Below are 20740 nucleotides of genomic sequence, written 5' to 3' on the forward strand. Positions count from 1 at the left end.
CTAAACCAGGAATAAAAGGGGTCTTTTATTCTTTATCATCCTGATAAAGACCATCTACACAAATACCACAGGTAACACCATATTTAATTGTGAGATGCTGAATTTTTTTCTATTTAAGATTAAGAAGAAGAGAAAGATGTCTTACCACTTCTACTTAGCATTGGACTGGAGGTTCTAGCAATTAGTCAAGAAAAAGAAAATGTAGTAAGTTTTTACACAAGTAAAACCATTTGTGCTTATAGATGGCATGATTTTACATAAATACAACCCTAAGAAATCCACTAGTGTCTAATATAACTAATAGATTAGTTCAGTACTTTTTCAGGATACAAGATGAATGTACAAAAATCAATGAACAATTAAATTAAGAAAGAAATTCCATTTAAAATAATGTTAAAAGTTGTATACTTATATATAAATTTAACAAAATAAGTGCAAGACAACTGAAAGGTACAGCACATTGTTAAAAGAAATTAAAGAAGACCTAATAAGTGGAAAGGCATACCATGTTCATGGATCAGAAGACACAGTATTATTAATATGGCAATACTCCCCAAATTGATCTACAGATTGAATATGATCTGTATCAAAATTCCATCTGTTGTTTTTGCAGAAGTTGATAAGCTGATCTTAAAATTCATATGCAAATTTAAGGGACCTAGAATAGTTAAAATAATTTAGATAAAATAGTAGACATTTGGAGGACTCACACTTCACAATTTCAAAACTTACTACAAAGGTACAGTAATACAAACAGTGTTGTATCAGCATAAGAAGAAACATATATATCAATTCAATAGAACTGAGAGTCCAGAAATAAACTCTTCCATATGATTAATTGATTTAGAGAAGGATGACAAGACCATTCAATGGGGTAAGTATAATCTTTTAAACAAATGATGATGGGACAGCTGGATATTTATATGCAAAATAATCAAGGTGAACTCCTACCTCATATCATACACAAAAACAAGATCAAAACAGCTGAAACGCCTACATATAAAAGATACAAGTATAAAATTCTTAGAAGAAAACATATAAGTCAGTCTTTGTTATTTTGGCTTAGATAATAGGTTCTTAGATACAACACCAAAAGCACAAGTAATGACAGAAAAAAATAGATAAATTGGACTTCACCAAAACTAAAATTTGTGTTTAAACAATACCCTCAAGAAAGTGAAAAGGAAGCATATGGAGTGAGAGAAAATATTTGCAAGTCATATATCTGATAAGGACTAGTATAGAGAATATGAATATCTAAACACAACTCAAAGAACAATTTACAAAATGGCCAAATTCTCTGAATAGACATTTCTCCAAATAAGATATTTGAATGGCCAATAAGCACATGAAAAGGAAGTTAACATTGTTAGCTGTTAGGGAAATGCAAATCAAGATCTCCCTGAGATATTTCACACCCATGATACTGGTTATAATCAAATGACTGACATGACAAGTGTTGGTCAGCATGTGGAGAAATTAGAATTCTTTTACATTGATGGTTGGATTGTAAAGTGATACAACCACTTTGGAAAAACTTTTGGCATTTCCTCAAAACTTTAAGCATAGAATTACAATATGAACTAGAAATGCACTCATAGATATATACCCAAGAGATATGAAAACATATTTCCACACAGAAACTTGTATATGAATGTCCATAGCAGCACTATTCATAATAGACAATATGTAAACAACTCAAATGTCCATCAACTAATGAATGGATAAACAATTTATACTATATAGACACAATGGAATATCATAGAGCAATGTAAAAGAATGAAGTGCTGATACATACTATAGCATGGACCTTGAAAACATTATGCTAACTGAAAGAAGCCAGTCATAAAAAACATTATATTGTATTATTCCACTTATAATAATATTCAGAATAGGTAAATCCATAGAGAAAGATTAATGGTTGTCTAGTACTGGGATGGGGGATTTGTTGTGCTAATCAGTATGTAGTTTATTTTTGAAGTAACAAAATGTTCTAAAATTCGATTGTGGTACTGCTTGAACAGAGCTGTGAATATATTAAAAACTATTTAATTGTACACTTCTGATGTGTGACTGCTGTACTATGTGAATTATATCTTAATAAAGTCATTTAAAAATGATCCATGATAACTACACCTATTCAACACAGATTACTATTGCTTTTTTAAAGTTCACTATTTGCCTGAGAGCTATTTTAGCAAAGTCAATCTTACTGGCCCTCACTTTCCTCAGGTCAAAATACCATTTTTATTGGTTTAGAATGTCATGATGTTTAAAGTTTTTACAACTATTAAATTTCCATGTTTATTTAAAAAGTGAACTTAAGCACACAAATACTGAATAAATTTGGAGGGTAATACCAAAGTACTCCCACTGGTGGGGGATACATTGTACTTTTTTAGTAGCTTTTAAAGAAAGCTCAAAGTGCTCTATGTCTATTAACTTCTAAGTTCTTAAGAAGTTCACAAGAGTTGGGAATACAGTTAATTTTTAAGTAATAATAATAATTACAACAAAATCCTGAATGTATAGCACTTGTTTTCCAAAATACCCCAATATCTTCACATAGATTATCATCAATTATTAATCTGTAATCAACACAGCACTCAAGATGGGCTGACATAGACATAATATGAAAAGTGAAAGGCGCTTTGGAGACCAATACAGTTGCAATCTAGCTCCAAAGGAGTGAGGTCAACCCATAGAGATTTTGAAATAGAACTGGGCTATAGTATCCTGGTATAGTTACCTCCTGACAGTTTCCTTATCATCACTTCAACTCTTAATATGGTATTCCAAAGTGACTCCAAAACAGAGCTGATTTCAACTCTTTAGCATCCTCGTGCATTTCCTCAGTTTTTACTCAGTCACCTATATAGCTTGCAACTAGGCTATACTCTAGGAATAGGACCTCGGCTTGAAGATACCTGGTACAACAGAGAGAAGAGGCAGATATCTCTGTTATATTATAGTCCCAGGGTCAGAAACTAAAGAGAATTGCTTGCTTGCTTATAGTTTCATAGCTAGAAAGTTGACAAGATGGTCATAGGTTTTATTTTTCTAAGTCCAGATCTACTAATAATATAGCTTGGTAATAGAGTGTCATCAAAATCCTGGAGGATAACTACCATGGACTGAAAGTTTGGGTCGCAGCTGAATTCATATGTTGAAACCTAATCCCCAAAGTAATGGCAATTAGAGGTGGAGCTTTTGGGAGGTGATTAGGTTGTGAGAATGGAGCCCTCATGAATGGGATTAGTGTCCTTACGAAAGAGACCCCAGAGGGCTCCCTTACTACTTCTGACACATGAAGACTCAGTGAGAAGATAGCGATCTATGAATTAGGAAGCAGGCACTCACCAGGTACTAAATCGGCCAGCACCTTGATCTTGGGCTTCCCAGACTCTAGAACTGTGAGAAATAAATGTTTGTTGGTTTTCAAGTCACCCAGTCTAGGATATTTTTGTAATAGAAACCCAAATGGACTAAAACATTAGTCTTCATGGACTACACTTCCCCAGGCTACCTTGGTTCCCTAAAATCTCTACTAATTAAAATAAAGGTGGGGCATGAAACTAATATAATATTGTGTCTATTATACTTCAATTTAAAAATATATAAATAAAAACAAGCAAAAAAGAAAGGTGGGGCAAAGTGATGCCCCAAGAGTTCTATGCAAAGACTCTACCATACTGTCTCAGATCAAGTTGGAGGAGTTCTGTTATAATATAAGTAGAAATATATGGGCTTTTAATACATAGATTATGGTGAGGTTGAAAGCTGATCACAATCTTCTTTCAGCCAGCACTACAGCTATTTCTTCCTCAATTACACTGTGATAACTGTGGGCTGTGCAATATTTTACTTGAAATGGAATATGAAGAAGACCTGGACTAGCAGGGTTTCATTAACTTTCCAACTATGATGTCATAAGTACAAGAAAATTTATGTGCCAGGGAATGTATACGGAAGCTTGCACAGATTGTATTATTTCATCTATAGCATTCCTGTGAAGTATATATTATTAAGTGCATTATACAAATTAGGAAACTCTTACCCAGAGATGTTATGACACTTGCCTGAGGTCACATGAGTAGAAAGTAGCAGAGCCTAGATTTGAATGCAGGTCTGTCTGGCTCTAAGCCCATGCTCTAAATTATGTCAGATTGTCTTTCTTTAAAGAGATTACTTTTCCAAAAATATTGCTAAGTTTTATTCCATTTAAAATGCTCTTTTATATAAAATAAATTTTATTTCTTTAAAAGTTCTGCCAGGAAAAAAGATAAAGACTGTAAAAAGGTCTTTTTTTTAGGCTAAATTATCCTTTAGGGAGCAATCAGTTTATGAAAAATTAAAACTTAAACTTTGCACTCTCAAGCCTCCAAATATTCTAATAAAGTTGAAATTGTTAGGCTTCATGGTAAAGCAGAAAAAAAACCCACATGATATATTTCTGAGTTGGAATCCTGGTTCTGTCATGTATTGGTTGTATGATTCTAGACAAGATATTAAAACATGGATAAAATGCTTATATGACAAGATTGCCATGAAGATTAAATGAGATCAGGTATATAATTTTACTGATGGTGCCTAGTACATGCAAGGCCCTCAACAAATCATAAATGTTATTATTATTACAATTATTAGGAACAACACTGCTGAAGGGGTAAAAAGTACAAAAGAGGTGAATGAAAAGGGGCATTGGGAAGGATCTTAAAGGTATAGTTCAATGTTACTTTAAGCATGCTTTAGGAAAGAGCAAACACGGAAAAATGAAAAGATCCTTAATAAGAAATGTCTACTAATGATGATGATGGAGTACTATTCTGTTAGAGATAGGTGCCAGAGGGACACTTCCTATACTCTATTAATGCTTTTCATTTTGTAGCAGGGAGCTATAAGATAAAAGGAGTCAAGAGAAGTTGGTTCCTTATATTGGTTGATAATAGCCTGGAAGCATTTTAAATACAGATAAAAAATACTGTGGTTGAACAAATTAAAGGGTCTAGCTAGCAGCAAGAAAAAATGGCAAACATTCCTGCTTCGCTATTCAAATTCTCTAAAGCAGATTTTTTCAGAAAGAAGATCTATGGCCTTAAGAGATATTCTGAGGTAGGTTTATACCTCACTGTTGAGATTATCTGAAGCGTATCTAAACAACTAAATATATGAAACAGTAAAGAAATAATGCTTATTTTTTTCACAGGTCAAAAATTGCTTTAATTCTTACTTTGAATGTGTCTCTTCCCTCTAAACATTTTAAAAAAGACAATTTGATTAACGTTGCACTTAATGTTTTAATAAAGCATTTACTTTTAGAAAAAAACAGCTGGCTGAGTGACTGCAGGCTCTGATTTCTCAACCATTGTGGCCTAGAGAAATGATTGACTTGCCTGACTATGTACCCAGGGAAAGCACCACTCATCTAGTGACATCTTCCTAAACTGCAAGTAAAAGTCATAACAGGAATAATCTATGTTCAAGAGGATGAGTCTAGCCAATTCAGTCCTGTTTTACTGATAGGAAATGCCATGCATCCCATAAGGCTGTTATTTCCTGAACAAAACTATTTGAAATGTCAGAAGATACTTACCATGTTATAAAAATTATTATATTCCATGAAAAAAAAAGGATGCACCATTTTTAAACGTGACAAAGAAAGCACAAGATTCTTTAAATAGTTGACCCCAAACTACTATTTAGAAGCAAACAAATCAAAGTACTTCAAAATATGAGTTAAGTGACCCAGATCTCAAGTCTAATTGATTACCAACACAATTTTTTAGACAAAACAAACTTTTATAAAACCTTTATAAAATAAACATACACATTACCTGGTAATTGTTTTGGTTTTGTGATAACCTCAATTGGTTTGATGATGCAAAATGTGAAGAAAAATTACTCCGTGATGGATTTGTATTACTGTACATTGTAGTAGATGCTGTATGTAATGAGGTCCGTGGTGTCAAATGGTATTCTCTGTTTTGATACAGTACATTGTCTGACAAGTCTCTAATATTCACCATTGGTGAATTTGGCATATTTCTTCCTGGTCCAGGCAAAACTGTACTTTGGCTCTCAGCTCGAAGGGAACTGCCACTTTCATAAAATCTTGAGTAGCTTGGTATCTGTGCTCCCATCAATGCCAACTCTTCCTCTCTGGCATACTCATCATCAGCATCTCCAGTCTCCATTGCAATGGACAAACAAGTTCCTTCTGTTGAACTAGGAGGCTTCTGTGGGGCATTTCCTCCCAGAATTCTCTGGGGGTAATCACTAACTGCCAATGAAAATACTTCATGGATTTCCAAGTTTTGTGTTCTGCAGTAAGGGTCTCTAATAGGTGGCTTTTGCCCACATAAATTATATGATGCTAGACCCGTGTGTTCAGGCTTATATGATCTTTGAATTCCGACTGGTTCAATTTTGCAAGGTTGGTGGCACACAGATGGCTTTTGTGGTACCGTCAACTCAGAGGCTTGCATTGAAGAGCTTCCATAGTGTTTCTTTGTGTGATTGTATACAGAGTTTCCAGCATTTAGCACACTTGTCTGTCTGGACAAAATAATTGTTTTTTCACCTAAGAGCAGAGAGGCATTTTTACAGTGTGCTACTTGTCTTTGAACAGGAATGTGCAACTGAAACTCAGTATCATTTTTACTGGCTGTTTTCTGACTAGGGATTTTATGTGCTTCTGTAATTTGTGTATTTGTATGTTTGGCTGTCCCTTGCCTACTTGATGAACTGGCTGGACTGTATATACCAGTTACAATGACATCATTATTGGGTGATATCCAAGAAGACTGTTGTCTTGAGGGTGGAGCAATATTAACCACATTTCTGACTGTAACGTCTGGAGCTGCCAAAGGAGTACCAGAAACAGTTCCTGTTGTTGCTGCTCCTGATTCAGAATTCTTACTACTCATTTTTCTTCTCTTATTGCCAACCCACGTCTGGAAGAATAAAAAAATGATATTATGGAAAAGTTCTTAACCAAAAAACAAGAAAAAACAATTCCTATGTGATAAATTATATTCTCATTTGTCATAAAATCAAGGCGTATACAAATTTAAAAGAAAAAAATATACAATAAAAGAAAAAGTAACTAAAGTATAAGGTCAGAGGTAATCAGGGACCAGCACGTAATAAATATCTAGGAACTTTGATAGAAGAATTGTATTATTCTTCTTTTCCTCAAAACCCTTCCAATTAATGTGTAGCAAGAACCCTAAAATGTTTATATCCCTTGACCTAGTAAATTCATTTCTGGGAATTTACCCTAAAAGTAATCCTAGATGTATACAAAGTTTATATGCAAAGATGTTCATCATATTTATGTATAATAGTGAAAAATTGGAAACATACTAGAGGTAGGATGTTTAATGACATTGGAAAATGCTCATAGTATTGTTAAAGAAATATACACTAGGCATCTTCAGATTTAACAACTTCTATGAATATATCATAACTTGGTTAATTTAATATTGCTAGATATTTAGATTACTTTTAGAAATATTCACTATTTTAAACCATATAGCAATACACTTCACTGTGCATGCATCTTTGTACTATTGGTCCATTAGAATGCCATCTTTAGAAGGAAAATTGCTGGGCTTTTTGATATTTTCAAACTACCCTCCAATGTATAAGAGTTCTGGTTTCCCCACACCCTCAACAACACTTTGCATTATCTTTTTGTAGTCTCTACTAGCCCAGGAGTTAAGAAAATGTATATAATTGCTGTTTTGATTTGAGTTTCTCTGGTTACTATATAACTTTGATAGAGTTGCTTACTGATTACCTCTACTAATTTTTATATTAGGGTATTTGTCATTTTTAATTGATTTATAAGAGCAATTTCCTACTAGAGGTAGCAGCACTTTGTCACAAGTTGCAAATATTTTTCCCAGTTTGTCATTAATTTCTGGTAGTTATTTTCTTCTCTATGTTTTTTTCGATTTACCAAATCTTATACAGTGAATATGTATTACTTTTATAAACCAAAAATTAATAAAAATAATACCAGTGGTTGGCATTTAGAATTTGATTACAAACTATGTACTTTTATATAAGTAATTTATTATAATAATCTTAGTATTATTACACTGAGTCATGATTCTTCTTAAAATATGCAATAAGAAATATTATGTTCCATAAAATTATTAGTAAACTTTATAATTATTTCAAAATGCATACCATATTATAAACTACCAAAACACATTAATCTATTAAGAATTTCAAAAAATAAATAAGTGAAAACATTAAATGAACTAGCCTTGCACAAACACGGTGCAGAGTGCATTTGGTTAATTTTGTGTGATGTGCTTTTGAAAACCACATAAATTATCCAATTTTCAATGTATATTTATATTATATACAACATTAAATGTTGTAATACTATAAATAAAAGCTAACATGTATTGAATCCCCATTATGTGTTTTCATATATATTAGCTCCTTTGCTAGGTATTATTTTCTAATTGTATAAATGAAGAAACTGAGATTCAGAAATATTAACTAGCTTGTGGAAAGATATCCTGTCAGCTACTGGCAGAGCAAGGAATCAAAATCAATTTAACTTGACCTCAAAGAACATTCTCCTTCCACTATGGTGAGAAACTCCTGAAATGGAGTTGGCCACTTCTGTTGGACATTTTACTTTTATAATTAGTACTTATCTAATAAAATGTCCCAGAAACTGAGATGCTCCATTTTGCTTCACATGAGGCTGTGGGAATTTAAAACTCACTCTTATTTAGCTTTACTAAACAGCAGAAGTGAGAATTATAAGCAGAGGGACAAATGAATATAAATGTCACAAGAGAAGGAGGCAGGGGAGAAAAACTAAAAGGTTCTAAAGTATACACTCGAGAGAAATATTTAAAAAGAAATATGTGGCTGCTTCCCACTAGCTGGATATATGTATATGTTTAGCTGATTCACTTTGTTATACAGCAGAAACTAACACAACAATGTAAAGCAATTATACTCCAATAAAGATGTTTAAAAAAAAAAGAAATGTTTGGGGATATATATAATTTCAATTTATGGTTCAAAAAAGTGAATATTACAGATATTCAAAATAAGTCACTGTGTTATGGCTTTTCAAATAAAAATATGCATAGGAAGCATGATGCATTTGTTTGTAATTTCAATATTTTAAAACTTTCAATGGGAAAGCATAGTGAATTGTAAAATTTAAACTCAAGATCTACTACATCTGGAGGGCAACTCTGGGCAAGATTTCTAAGAAAACAAACAACCTACCATGTTCTCATCACAATGCCTACCTTAACATAGGAATTTTAAGTGATCTTAGTGCACTGCAAATTTATGGCTTACTTTTATAGTTTTATAATTCATATATATAGTTACTTATATAGTTTACTAGATATCTATATCATGTACCCATAAAAAAGTAAAATGCAATAGTAAAATGAATATCACATGAATATGAAACTCAGCTATCTAACAGCTTCACTTGTGCAGAATGCAACCAATATAGATGTCACAAGACCTATGTACTTTACTGAAAAGACAACACTTGATCTTAAAACACACCTTATCTTATCTTACACATAATTTTAACAAACCTGGTATCTTTTTCTTTTTTTTTTTTTTAACAAAACAGGATGGGGCTTTGGTAATAGTGATTGCTGTTGAAAACACCTTGATAGCACCAAAACTAAGAATGTTCATTAAATACTACTCACTAAAGAGGAGAAGAAAGGAAAAATAAAAGAGAATTGTTGTGAGAAATCATTAAATGGTCTGGGGTTCTTTAGTAAAGGAGAAAGTCACTCCATATAACTTACCATGTTGTAAGCATTATTATTTTATAGCACAGTACAATAATTGATTTCCATAGTAAAACCCTGAGTCAAAAAGTGAAGGTTCAGTTATTTTCAATAGTCTCTATTGAAGTAAAGTAGGAAAGTATATAGTTAAGAAATATATTTTAGTAAAATGTTGAAAATAAAGAAAATGCATTACCTAAAGGTTACCAGTAACTGAATTAAATTTTACTAAAAGTCATTCAGTTACAGGATCCAAAATTTACCATTGCATATAGAATGTAAATTTCTCATTCCAAATGTTTCATTGGTGGGAGAGAAAAAATGGGTCAATCAAATTGATATGATGAGCATTTGGGGTTTGGAACTAATAAAGTGATACTACATAGAAAAAAAGAAAGGCAATAAATTTGGGTCACCAATCCTTGGTGTCCATTAAATTCTTTTTCAGTCCTTTTTTAGAAAGTCAATGTCTCCAAACTTTTCCTTTTTCTATACCTCCTTCTTTGTTTTCCTGTTCCTTTACCCCACTATATATATATATATATATATATATATATATATATAATGGATGTTTTAACCTTTTAAGTTCTTTTTACATTGGGATCAAGTTCTTAGTACAGTGGGATTTTAGTTCTTTTGAGGAAAAAACACAATAAATACTATATTAAAATAATAAAGGAAGATCTCTTTGAAGTAGAACATGTAGACCTAGCAAAATACTAGGCTCAAATACTATATTAAAAATAATAAAGAAAGGTCCCTTTCAAGTAGAACATATAGACCTAGCAGAATATCAGGGGCAGGGGAGGTTGTGGAATAATGGGTCTATAAACAACTCCCTTCTCCTCTGGCTGGAAAAGCTGCCAAAATTGTGTTAAAATTTAGATTAGAAAGACTGAATTTCTGCAGAATAAACACTCTCCTAGAACAGAGAGAATGAATCTGTTTCACACCATTCCTTATAACTTACATAACATTTTACTTGTAAGCTTACGTTCTAGAAAGTTTACTTCTTTCATTTCCATTACTTGTTACAGATTTCACACCATTTGGAGCAAGATATAAACCTTTGTATTTCAACACTCTCAATATTCAAGTACAATCAAGTAAATTATTAGGGGGAAGATTGCGATAGCAAATTGTAAATATGAAAGGTCACAGTCCACAAAGCAGCTGCCTAAGAAGACTTTTCATCTTAAAGTAATGGTAAAATAAGAGAGAAAAAAAGAAAGAAGTTATTGCAGAAAAAAATGAGTTTGTACTTATAAAATGGAAAACTCATCAACTTGAAATATTACGCATTTTAAAATAATTTTTCTAAGTCAATTACATTTTTTCTCGAGGTTTTACTAAAGGTATTGCAAATAGGGAATTTAGAGCTATCAACAGGAGATATTTTTAGTTCTTACAAAAATCTGAGTATGATGGTTGATCTCAGCAAACAAGAAACAGATATCCTGGATATTTCCCTCCTAGAACTGGTGGCATAATTCCCTATTTGAAGGTGAATATATCCTTCAGTCTTTAAATAATAGATTTTCCAAAGAATTCTTCTTATCAAGAGATTTTTATCCTTGGGGTCTTTAAAAGTTCCTCCAACAGAAAAATAAACTTAAATAGAAGTCTTTCTCTTACCAAATTAGCCTAATGAATGACAAGGATGGGAAAACTGCTAATCTTTGCATCCCTAAGGTTTCGCTCCAGGGAGATTTGTAGCCCGTTCAGACAATCATGAAAGGACCTATGCACTCACTATGAAATCTGTGACTAGTTCTGTTAGGTTTATCTCTTGCCTCCTCTCCATCACCTTCTCACTGCCTTTCCCAAATGTGTAGCAGCTCTGATTTTTACAGCTGAATAACAATGGTTGTGATAAAGGAAATTTTCCTCCCTAGGGATTTCTTGTCCCTTACTTGCTAACCCATTAAAATGCATACATTTTACTTAAAAGGAGGAAAAGATATTCATAAAAAGGATAGGTTTTCCTAAAAAGACAAAAATACTAAAGTCATAAATACCTGCTGGAAAAATTTAAACACAACAAGAAAATATGCTAACTCCCTTGGTAAATGCTTGTTTTACTAATATCAGTTTGGAGGATTATATCTAGATAAATTCTAGGTGTAAACCAAGCATGAGATCAGCAACTAATCCTAAAGGTACCTATTAGTTCAAAGGACTGGGATTTTTAAAAGATATATTTAAAATGCAAAAGTTTTAGTGCTTTCAAGGTATTTATAGAAAACAAAAACATACTAAATGATTAGGTATTTATTTAAAAATAGTAATTTTATACCAGGGAAATGAAGCTGTTTATAGTTAGTGACTTCACACCCTGATAGTTTTTTTCATATTAAGCAATTATGACTTGTAGTACAAAGCTATAAATTCAAGAGTTTAAGACCTCAATACTTACCCTGACTACACTGAAGTCCAGCTTAGTCTCCTGTGCACACTGTAATATGAGCTGAAAGCAATTTTTACTTTGATTTGTCATTCCATTTTCATAATAACGCTGTAAAATCCTTTGTTGTTCTACAGTAAATACAGAACGTAGATTCATCTAAAAATAAAAGAAGATACTCTGAAAATTTGAATAAAAATTGGGTTTGTGTAGAATTTGCACGTTTTTGTTTTTTGATACAATTTCAATGCTATGAAGCTGCAAGATTTCTTTACGTGAAATAACCCCAGTAATGGGCAATAATTTGTGTGCTAAAGGGAGAGAGGTTCTCAATGAATATTATGCATAATGTGAACCCTTATTGAATTTGTTCAGAAAAAGTATCAACTTTAAAGACAAAAAAAAAAAAAGCGGAAAACCCTTATCTGGTTAGTGTCAGTGCATGGAGAGAAAAAGCTTCTTTCACCAAAATAAATATTTATGGCTAGTAAAGCCAGAGATTGTGGCATGGTAGTAGCCATAGGTGGTCAATTATCAACGGGGACACTCACTGTTCTTTGTCAAGCAAGGCATCTGGCATATGTCTTACAGCCAAAAGCTGTGCTCCGAAACAAAAGGGTGCGTTTATTCTGGGATAAAGGGGTTCATTTTATATATTAAGTCAAATCTCTCTTTAAAGCTTAAAAATAAACAGGAAGTTTTAGTGACTGAAAATGTATTTGCTTTAGGCAATACTAACCAAAATAATTATTTTTAATAGCTGTAGTATATAAACCAAAATTAAAAATCATGTATAGTTTACTAAAAATATACCAAGTACTTTTAATTGACAACATCATAATTAGACAAGAGAAATTTTAAAAACACATTGCTCTTCTTGACAATAGGCAAGATGTTTAATATTAAGGGAGAACAACTCTGTGAATCTCACAAATAAGAAGCAGGTCAAACTCTTCATAAAGGAGATGAATTCTAGTAATGCATTTTATAAAGAACACATAATTAGATAAAGGCAATTTCAGGTTCCTCTTAAAAGCTGTCACACTAAAATTGTTTCCTAAAAGCTGACAGAAAGAAAACCCTTTGCAAGGAATGAATCTCTTCAAAATTAGGAAAACAGTGACAACTAAAACAATATAAGCCAAACCAAACAGAAATCATTCTAGTATACTGGGTATGGAAAAAACTAAGTACATTGACATTGAAATAAAAAATAATTTCCATTTTTTGAATATTTTGAACAATAAAGCAGTTTCATAAAGAAATTAAAGACAGTCACATAGCCATCCAGTGAAATCTGTACACGACTTGTTTTCTTGACCATGCAAACGTTTTCCTATATAATGTTAAGAGATCAGATGAGAGAAAATTGCATGTGAGAGAGGGCAGGAACATTCAGAAACAAATAGCTCCACTTTATGAAGGGGATCTCATTCAAGTACAACAATGTGGAAATGTAAACCTCTTATCTGCAATCAGACCAAATTTTCAAGGATGTTTGGGCCAGAGGACGATATTCATCAAAGCAATATTACTATGTTTGCCAGTTTTCAGAGCAATTTGAGGTTCCTTTTCCTAAGTGATTCAGCTACAGTCAGGAGAGGAGCCAGAAGATGATGGTCAAATACCTGAAATACCTCATCTGTTGTGGATTAAGTAGCAAGGTATTAGTATTCCAGTACTTTGGAATGAGATCTGAGGAGTGTGGTAAATTTCAATTCACTAATGCATAATACGGGTAATGGCTCTGATTCTTCTCTGTAGGGCTGTAACTACCATAAAAAAGCCTAGAGTACAAGATATGGCTGATCCCCAAGTGTATCACTATAGCTGCCTTATGTAGGAATGGTTTCCTATTGGCTGGCTACAACTGTTGCTCCAGTATGATATGAATCTTAAAAAGCATGGCAGATTAGTTATCTTGGTCTATGGAGTGGCAAGTTATTGAATGACTGCACAGCCAAAGTTCTTAATCGCTTGCACAAAAATCAGGAAAAAAATGTAAAAACTTTCATTTTAAAAGTTGGGTTGTTATTTATGTGGAAGATAAAATGACAATCCATTGGATTCATAGAAAGTGAGGTCTACTGTATTGGGGTAGGGAAGGTAATTAACTGAACTAGGGGATTAAATATTGAAATAACAAGTCATTTAGCTTTACCTCATGATTTCCTAGTCTAATTCTCTTTGCATTGTACTACCCACTGAGCATACGCCAGCCCACAAGGAATAAGACAACCTGTGTCCTACTCTCAACTCCACTGGAGACTATTTGGTAAATCACTTAATTTCTATGAGCATCCATTTCCTAGTTTGTAAAATTCTGGATTATATGACTTGTTTTACTTACCAGTCTGGATTGTTAAAAGTAAGTTAAGATATGTAAACTCATTTTTCTTACATTTTTTTTCAGCCGCACCCTGTGGCTTGTGGGATCTTAGTTCCCCAACCAGGGATGGAACCTGTGCCCCCTGCAGTGGAAGCATGGGGTCCTAACCACTGGACTGCCAGGGAATTCTCATTTTTCTAAAGTTTTAAAGCATGTTATAGTTGTAACATATTTATATTTTTAAGGATAACTAGGCCCTTCAGTTTATCTATCATATTCAGATATGGAATTTCTTAGGTTGCTCTCAGCTTTAGGATTTGGTGTTTTAATGAAGACCCTGAGCCATTGGCAAAAGATTAAACTATGCTCAGTATGTTCTATTCAAACAAGCAGAGCAATGAGTGAAATATTTTAGATGTATTGCTTTGGAAATACTTGAAATATACAGCTTTGAGGAATGAAATAGCTAAAATATAGCTAAGGCTCTATTTTTACATTGGAATATTTCAGATAAATTCCTATGTAACACTGTCCTTATATATCTGATATCATACTTAAAACCAGCTCTAATAATGCCCTAATAATGTTTTAAGTGGCTAAATCATTTGAAAAGTACAAAAAAATTTTACTCATTAAGGACTCGTTCTTGGAAAACCTGGTTTTAAAAATGGAATGAGTCCATAAAATCATCACCAATTCAAATAGAATACATTCTTGCCAAGACTAAATATTTGAATTTTGGGTAAGCCATCAACTTTTTTGTTTGTATGTTTACAAAGAGTTGAGCTTAGGTTAATATAATACCTTGAATATCTTTATCTTGGCCAACATGTCTCTATTAACATTGTCCTTTTAATCCATTATTATTATTCGCTTTTAAATTTACATACAGTAAAAATCACTATTATTCATGCATGGTTTTATGAGTTAAAACAAACATATATAGTCATGAAACCACCATCACAATTAAGGTACAGAACAGTTCTATCATTCTGAAAAAAACCTTAATGCTGCTTATTTATAATCAATCTCTCTAGCCACCCAGCCCCTGACAATCCCTATTCTGTTCCTATTATTTTGTTTTTATAGAATGCCATATAAACGGAATAATACAGTTTGTATTTTTTCTGAGACTAGCTTATTTCATTTAGCATAATGTATTTGAGATTCATCTGTGTTGTCTGTATCAGTAATTTGCTCCCTTTTCTTGCAGAGTAGCATTCCATTGTAGGAATATACCACAGTTTATCCATTCATCCACTGAAGGACATGTGGGCTGTTTTAAGTTCTTAGCTATTATGAATAAAACTGTTAAAAACATTTGTGTGCAGGTTTCTGTCTGAAAATATGTTTCCATTTCTCTTGAGTAAATACCTAGGAGTTGGACTGCTGGGTCATATGGTAAATATATACTTAACTTTATAATTCAAATATAAATGCTTTCCAAAAGTACAAATTTGCTTTTGCACCAACATTCTATGAAAGTTTCAGTTCTTTCACTTCCTTACCAGAATTATAATCATATATTTCTAAAAAATTAGTCATTTTAATAGTTGTGTAATTGTGTATTACTATTGTGGTTTTAATTTGTATTTCCCTAGTGATAATAATATTGAGCATCTTTTGCTATTCTTATTTGTCATTCATACATCTTCTCTGTAGAAGTGTCCAAATACTTTGTAAATTTTTAAATTGGATTGTTTGTTTCTTATTATTTAACTTTTAGGGTTCATTACATATTCTGGATACAAGTCCTTTATGAGAAATATGATTTTCAAATATTTTATCCTCGCTTGTGCCTTGTTTTTATTTTATTAACAGTGTATTTCACAGAGCAGTTTTTAATTTTGATGAAGCACTATTTATCACTGCTGTTTAGCTTTATGGATTGTGCTTTTAGTGCCATACCTTAGAAATCTTTGTCTAGCACAAGGTCACAGAAACTTTTTCCTATGTTTTCTTTTAGTAGCTTCATATTTTTGCATTTCACATTTAAGTTTAGGATCCATTTGGAGTTGATTTTTGTGTAAGGTGTGAAGTACAGGTCGAAGTTTTGTGGGGGTTTTTGCATATGGATATCCAATTGTTCCAGTACCATTAATTGAAAAAAAACTTTTTATTGAATTGCTCTTTCATCTTTGTTAAGAATCACTTGACCATATATGTGTGGCTCTTTTTCTGAACACCCTTTTCTGTTCCATTGACCTATGTGTCAATTCTTTCATTAAAACCACACTGTCTTAACTACTGTAGTTTTATCATAACTGTTGAATCAGGAAGTGTGAGCCTTCTAATACTGTAATTAAAAAAATCAATTTAGCTATTCTACATCCTTTACATTCTCATATGAATTTTAGAATCAGATTGTTGGTACTAACAAAAAATTCTGCTGGAATTGGATTGAATCTATAGATCAGTTTAGGGACAATTGCTGTGTCTTCCAAATCATGAATATGATATACTTTTCTCTAATTATTTAGATCTTGTTTGATTTCTCTCCTCAGAGTTTCATAGTTTTCAGTATACAGATTCAGTACATAGTCTGTTAAACTTATACCTGTGTATTTCTTATGTGTGTGTGGTTTGTTTGAAGGGGAAGGGGGGTATTGGAAATGGTATTTTAAAAATCATGGTTACTATAGTTTAAAATAATGTAGTGTATATTTGAAATTTGCTAGGAGAGTAGATCTTAAGTGTCCTCACTACACCAAAAAGAAATAGAACTATGTGAGGTGATGGATATCATATATGCATTACCTTGATTGTACTAATCATTTCATTATATATATATATATATATATATATATATATATATATATAAAATCAAACCATCATATTGTATACCTTAAATATATACAATTTTCATTTGTGAATTATACCTCAATAGAGCTGGAAATTTTAAAAATTTCCAATCGCTCGCTGCTAGGATATCAACATACAATTTAATTTGGTATATTCACCTTGCTAAATTAATTTACTGGTTCAAGCAGCTTTTTTGTTGATTGTCTGGTATTTTCTAAACAAATATGTCATCCACAGAGAAAGGCTTGTTTATTCTTTTCCAATACATTTCCCTTTTCTTTCTTCTTTTTTTTAACATCTTTGTTGGAGTGTAATTGCTTTACAATGATGTGTTAGTTTCTGCTGTATAACAAAGTGAATCAGCTATATATATACATATATCCCCATATCTCCTCCCTCTTGCATCTCCCTCCCACCCTCCCTATACCACCCCTCGAGGTGGTGACAAAGCACTGAGCTGATCTCCCGGTGCTATGTGGCTGCTTCCCACTAGCAATCTATTTTACATTTGGCAGTGTATATATGTCCATGCCACTCTCTCACTTCGTCCCGGCTTACCCTTCCCCATCCCCATGTCCTCAAGTCCATTCTCTACATCTACGTCTTTATTCCTGTCCTGCCCCTAGGTTCTTCAGAGCCACTTTCTTTTTTTTTTTAGATTCCATATATATGGGTTAGCATACGGTATTTGTATTTCTCTTTCTGACTTACTTCACTCTGTATGACAGACTCTAGGTCCATCCACCTCACTACAAATAATTCAATTTTGTTTCCTTTTATGGCTGAGTAACATTCCATTGTATATCTGTGCCACATCTTCTTTATCCATTCATCTGTTGATGGATACTTAGGTTGCATCCATGTGCTGGCTATTGTAAACAGAACTGCAGTGAACATTGTGGTACATGATTCTTTTTGAATTATGGTTTTCTCAGGGTATATGCCCAGTAATGGGATTGCTGGGTTGTATGGTAGTTCTATTTTTGGTTTTTAAGGAACCTCCATACTGTTCTCCATAGTGGCTGTATCAATTTACATTCACACCAACAGTGCAAGAGGGTTCCCTTTTCTCCACACCCTCTCCAGAATTTATTGTTTGTAGATTTTTTGATGATGGCCATTCTGACTGGTGTGAGGTGATACCTCATTGTAGTTTTCAGTTACATTTCTCTAATGATTGGTGATGTTGAGCATCCTTTCCTGTGTTTGTTGGCAATCTGTACATCTTCTTTGGAGAAATGTCTATTTAGGTCTTCTGCCCATTTTTGGATTGGGTTGTTTGCTTTTTGATATTGAACGGCATGAGCTGCTTGTAAATTTTGGAGATTAATCCTCTGTCAGCTGCTTCATTTGCAAATATTTTCTCCCATTCTGAGGGTTATCTTTTTGTCTTGTTTATGTTTTCCTTTGCTGTGCAAAAGGTTTTAAGTTTCATTAGGTCTCATTTGTTTATTTTTGTTTTTATTTCCATTCTCTAGGAGGCGGGTCAAAAAGGATCTGTGTCTGGCCTTACATTTACATCTTTAATCCATTTTGAGTTTATTTCTGTGCGTGGTGTTAGGGAGTGTTCTACTTTCATTCTTTGACATGTAGTTGTCCAGTTTTCCCAGCACCACTTATTGAAGAGGCTGTCTTTCCTCCATTGTATATTCTTGCATCCTTTATCAAAAATAAGGTGACCAGGGCTTCCCTGGTGGTGCAGTGGTTGAGAGTCCGTCTGTCGATGCAGGGGACATGGGTTCATGCCCCGGTCCGGGAGGATCCCACATGCTGCGGAGTGGCTGGGCCCGTGAGCCATGGCCACTGAGCCTGCACATCTGGAGCCTGTGCTCCACAATGGGAGAGGCCACAACAGTTAGAGGCCTGCATACCACAAAAAAAAAATTAAAAAATTTATTAATAATAAGGTGACCGTATTTGCATGGATTTATCTCTGGGCTTTCTATCAGGTTCCATTGATCTATATTTCTGTAGGTACTGGTCTTTTATTTCTTTATTGCACTGGCTAAGACCTATAGTATAATGTTTTATTCAGAGCTGTGAGACTGGACATTTGTTCCTTTTTCTCAATTTTAGAAGAAAAGTGTTCAGTCTTTCACCATTGAGTGTTACATCAGCTGTAGGTTTTTCACATGCTTTACAAGTTTAAGGAAAATTTCCTTTTATTTCTATTAAACTGAGAGTTTTTATTATTACTGTTACTATCATCATTATAATGAATGGATATTGAATTTTGTCAAATGCTTTTTCCTGCTTGTATTGAGGTAATTGTACATATTTTGTTCTTTAACCTTTTGATATGGTAAATTATGCTGGTTGATTTTCAAGTGTTGGATGAGTATTCTGTTCCTGAATAAACCCCAGTTGGTGGTGATGTATTATTCATTTTATATATTTATTTGATTTGGAAATATATTGTTGAAAATTTTTGAGTCTGCATTCATGAGGGATGTTTGTGATTTTCTTTTCTTGTATTGCATTTGGTTTGGTACAGGCAATGAGTTAGGAAGTGTTCCTTCTACTTATATGCTCTGGAAGAGTTTACATAGAATTATTATATTTTCATTAAATCTTTGTTAGAAATCACCAATGAATCCATCTGAGAATGGAATTTTCTTTGTTGGAAAGTTTTAAGCTATGCATTACATTTCTATATTATTCAGACAATCTATTTCTTCCTGAATGAGTTTGGGCAGTTTGTGCCTTTCAAAGTATTGGCCCATTTTATCTAAGTTGCTGAATTTAAAGGTGTAAAGTTTCTTATATACTATTCCTTTATCATCCATTGAATATTTATAGGTTCTATTGTGTTGTATTTTTCCTTCTTGATATTGGCAATCTGTTTCTTTTGTCTTGGTCAGTTAACAAGAGGCTTATCACTTTTATTGATCTTCTGAAATAATTAGCTTTTGGTTTCATTGACTTTTGTCTATTGTTTTTCTGTCTTCATTTACATTTACTCCTGCTCTTATCATTACTATTCCCTTCATTCTGCTTATTTGGACTTAATTTGCTCTTCTTTTTTCTAGTTTCTTAAGGTGGGAACTTAGATTATTGATCTTTGAGCTTTCTTCTTTTCTAAATATAAGCAATTAATGCTATAAATTTACTTCTAAGTACTGCTTTGGCTGCATTCTACAAATCTTGATAGGTTGGATTTTTTAACAGCCTTATTGAGGTATATCTGATGTACATACAGCTGCACAATAGTTAATGTCTACAATTTGATGAGTTTGGCCTTATACAAAAACTAGTGAAACCATCACCATAATCAAAGTAATCAGCATATCCAACGCCTCCCAGAGTTTCCTTGTGTCCCATTGTTTATTTGTTCTGTAATAAGAACACAACATGAGATTAACCCTGTTAACAAATTTTGAACTGCACAATACTGTATTGTTAACTATA

At 33.0% G+C, this 20740-nt stretch overlaps 1 protein-coding gene across 1 annotated transcript in view; it reads right to left on the minus strand.

Moving 5' to 3' along the window:
* Positions 1-20740, minus strand: part of HDX (highly divergent homeobox) — a 181590-nt gene that overhangs the window by 144800 nt on the left and 16050 nt on the right. Inside the window, exons 2-3 of the mRNA XM_029241093.1 lie at positions 12214-12360; positions 5835-6953 (exon numbers count right to left, since the gene is read on the minus strand). Coding sequence (XP_029096926.1) covers positions 5835-6953; positions 12214-12360 — 1266 coding nt within the window. The remainder of the gene's footprint in view (positions 1-5834; positions 6954-12213; positions 12361-20740) is intronic.

This window comes from Monodon monoceros, unplaced genomic scaffold (assembly GCF_005190385.1).
Source record: "Monodon monoceros isolate NGI ecotype Baffin Bay Population unplaced genomic scaffold, NGI_Narwhal_1 Super_Scaffold_22, whole genome shotgun sequence".
NCBI lineage: Eukaryota > Metazoa > Chordata > Mammalia > Artiodactyla > Monodontidae > Monodon > Monodon monoceros.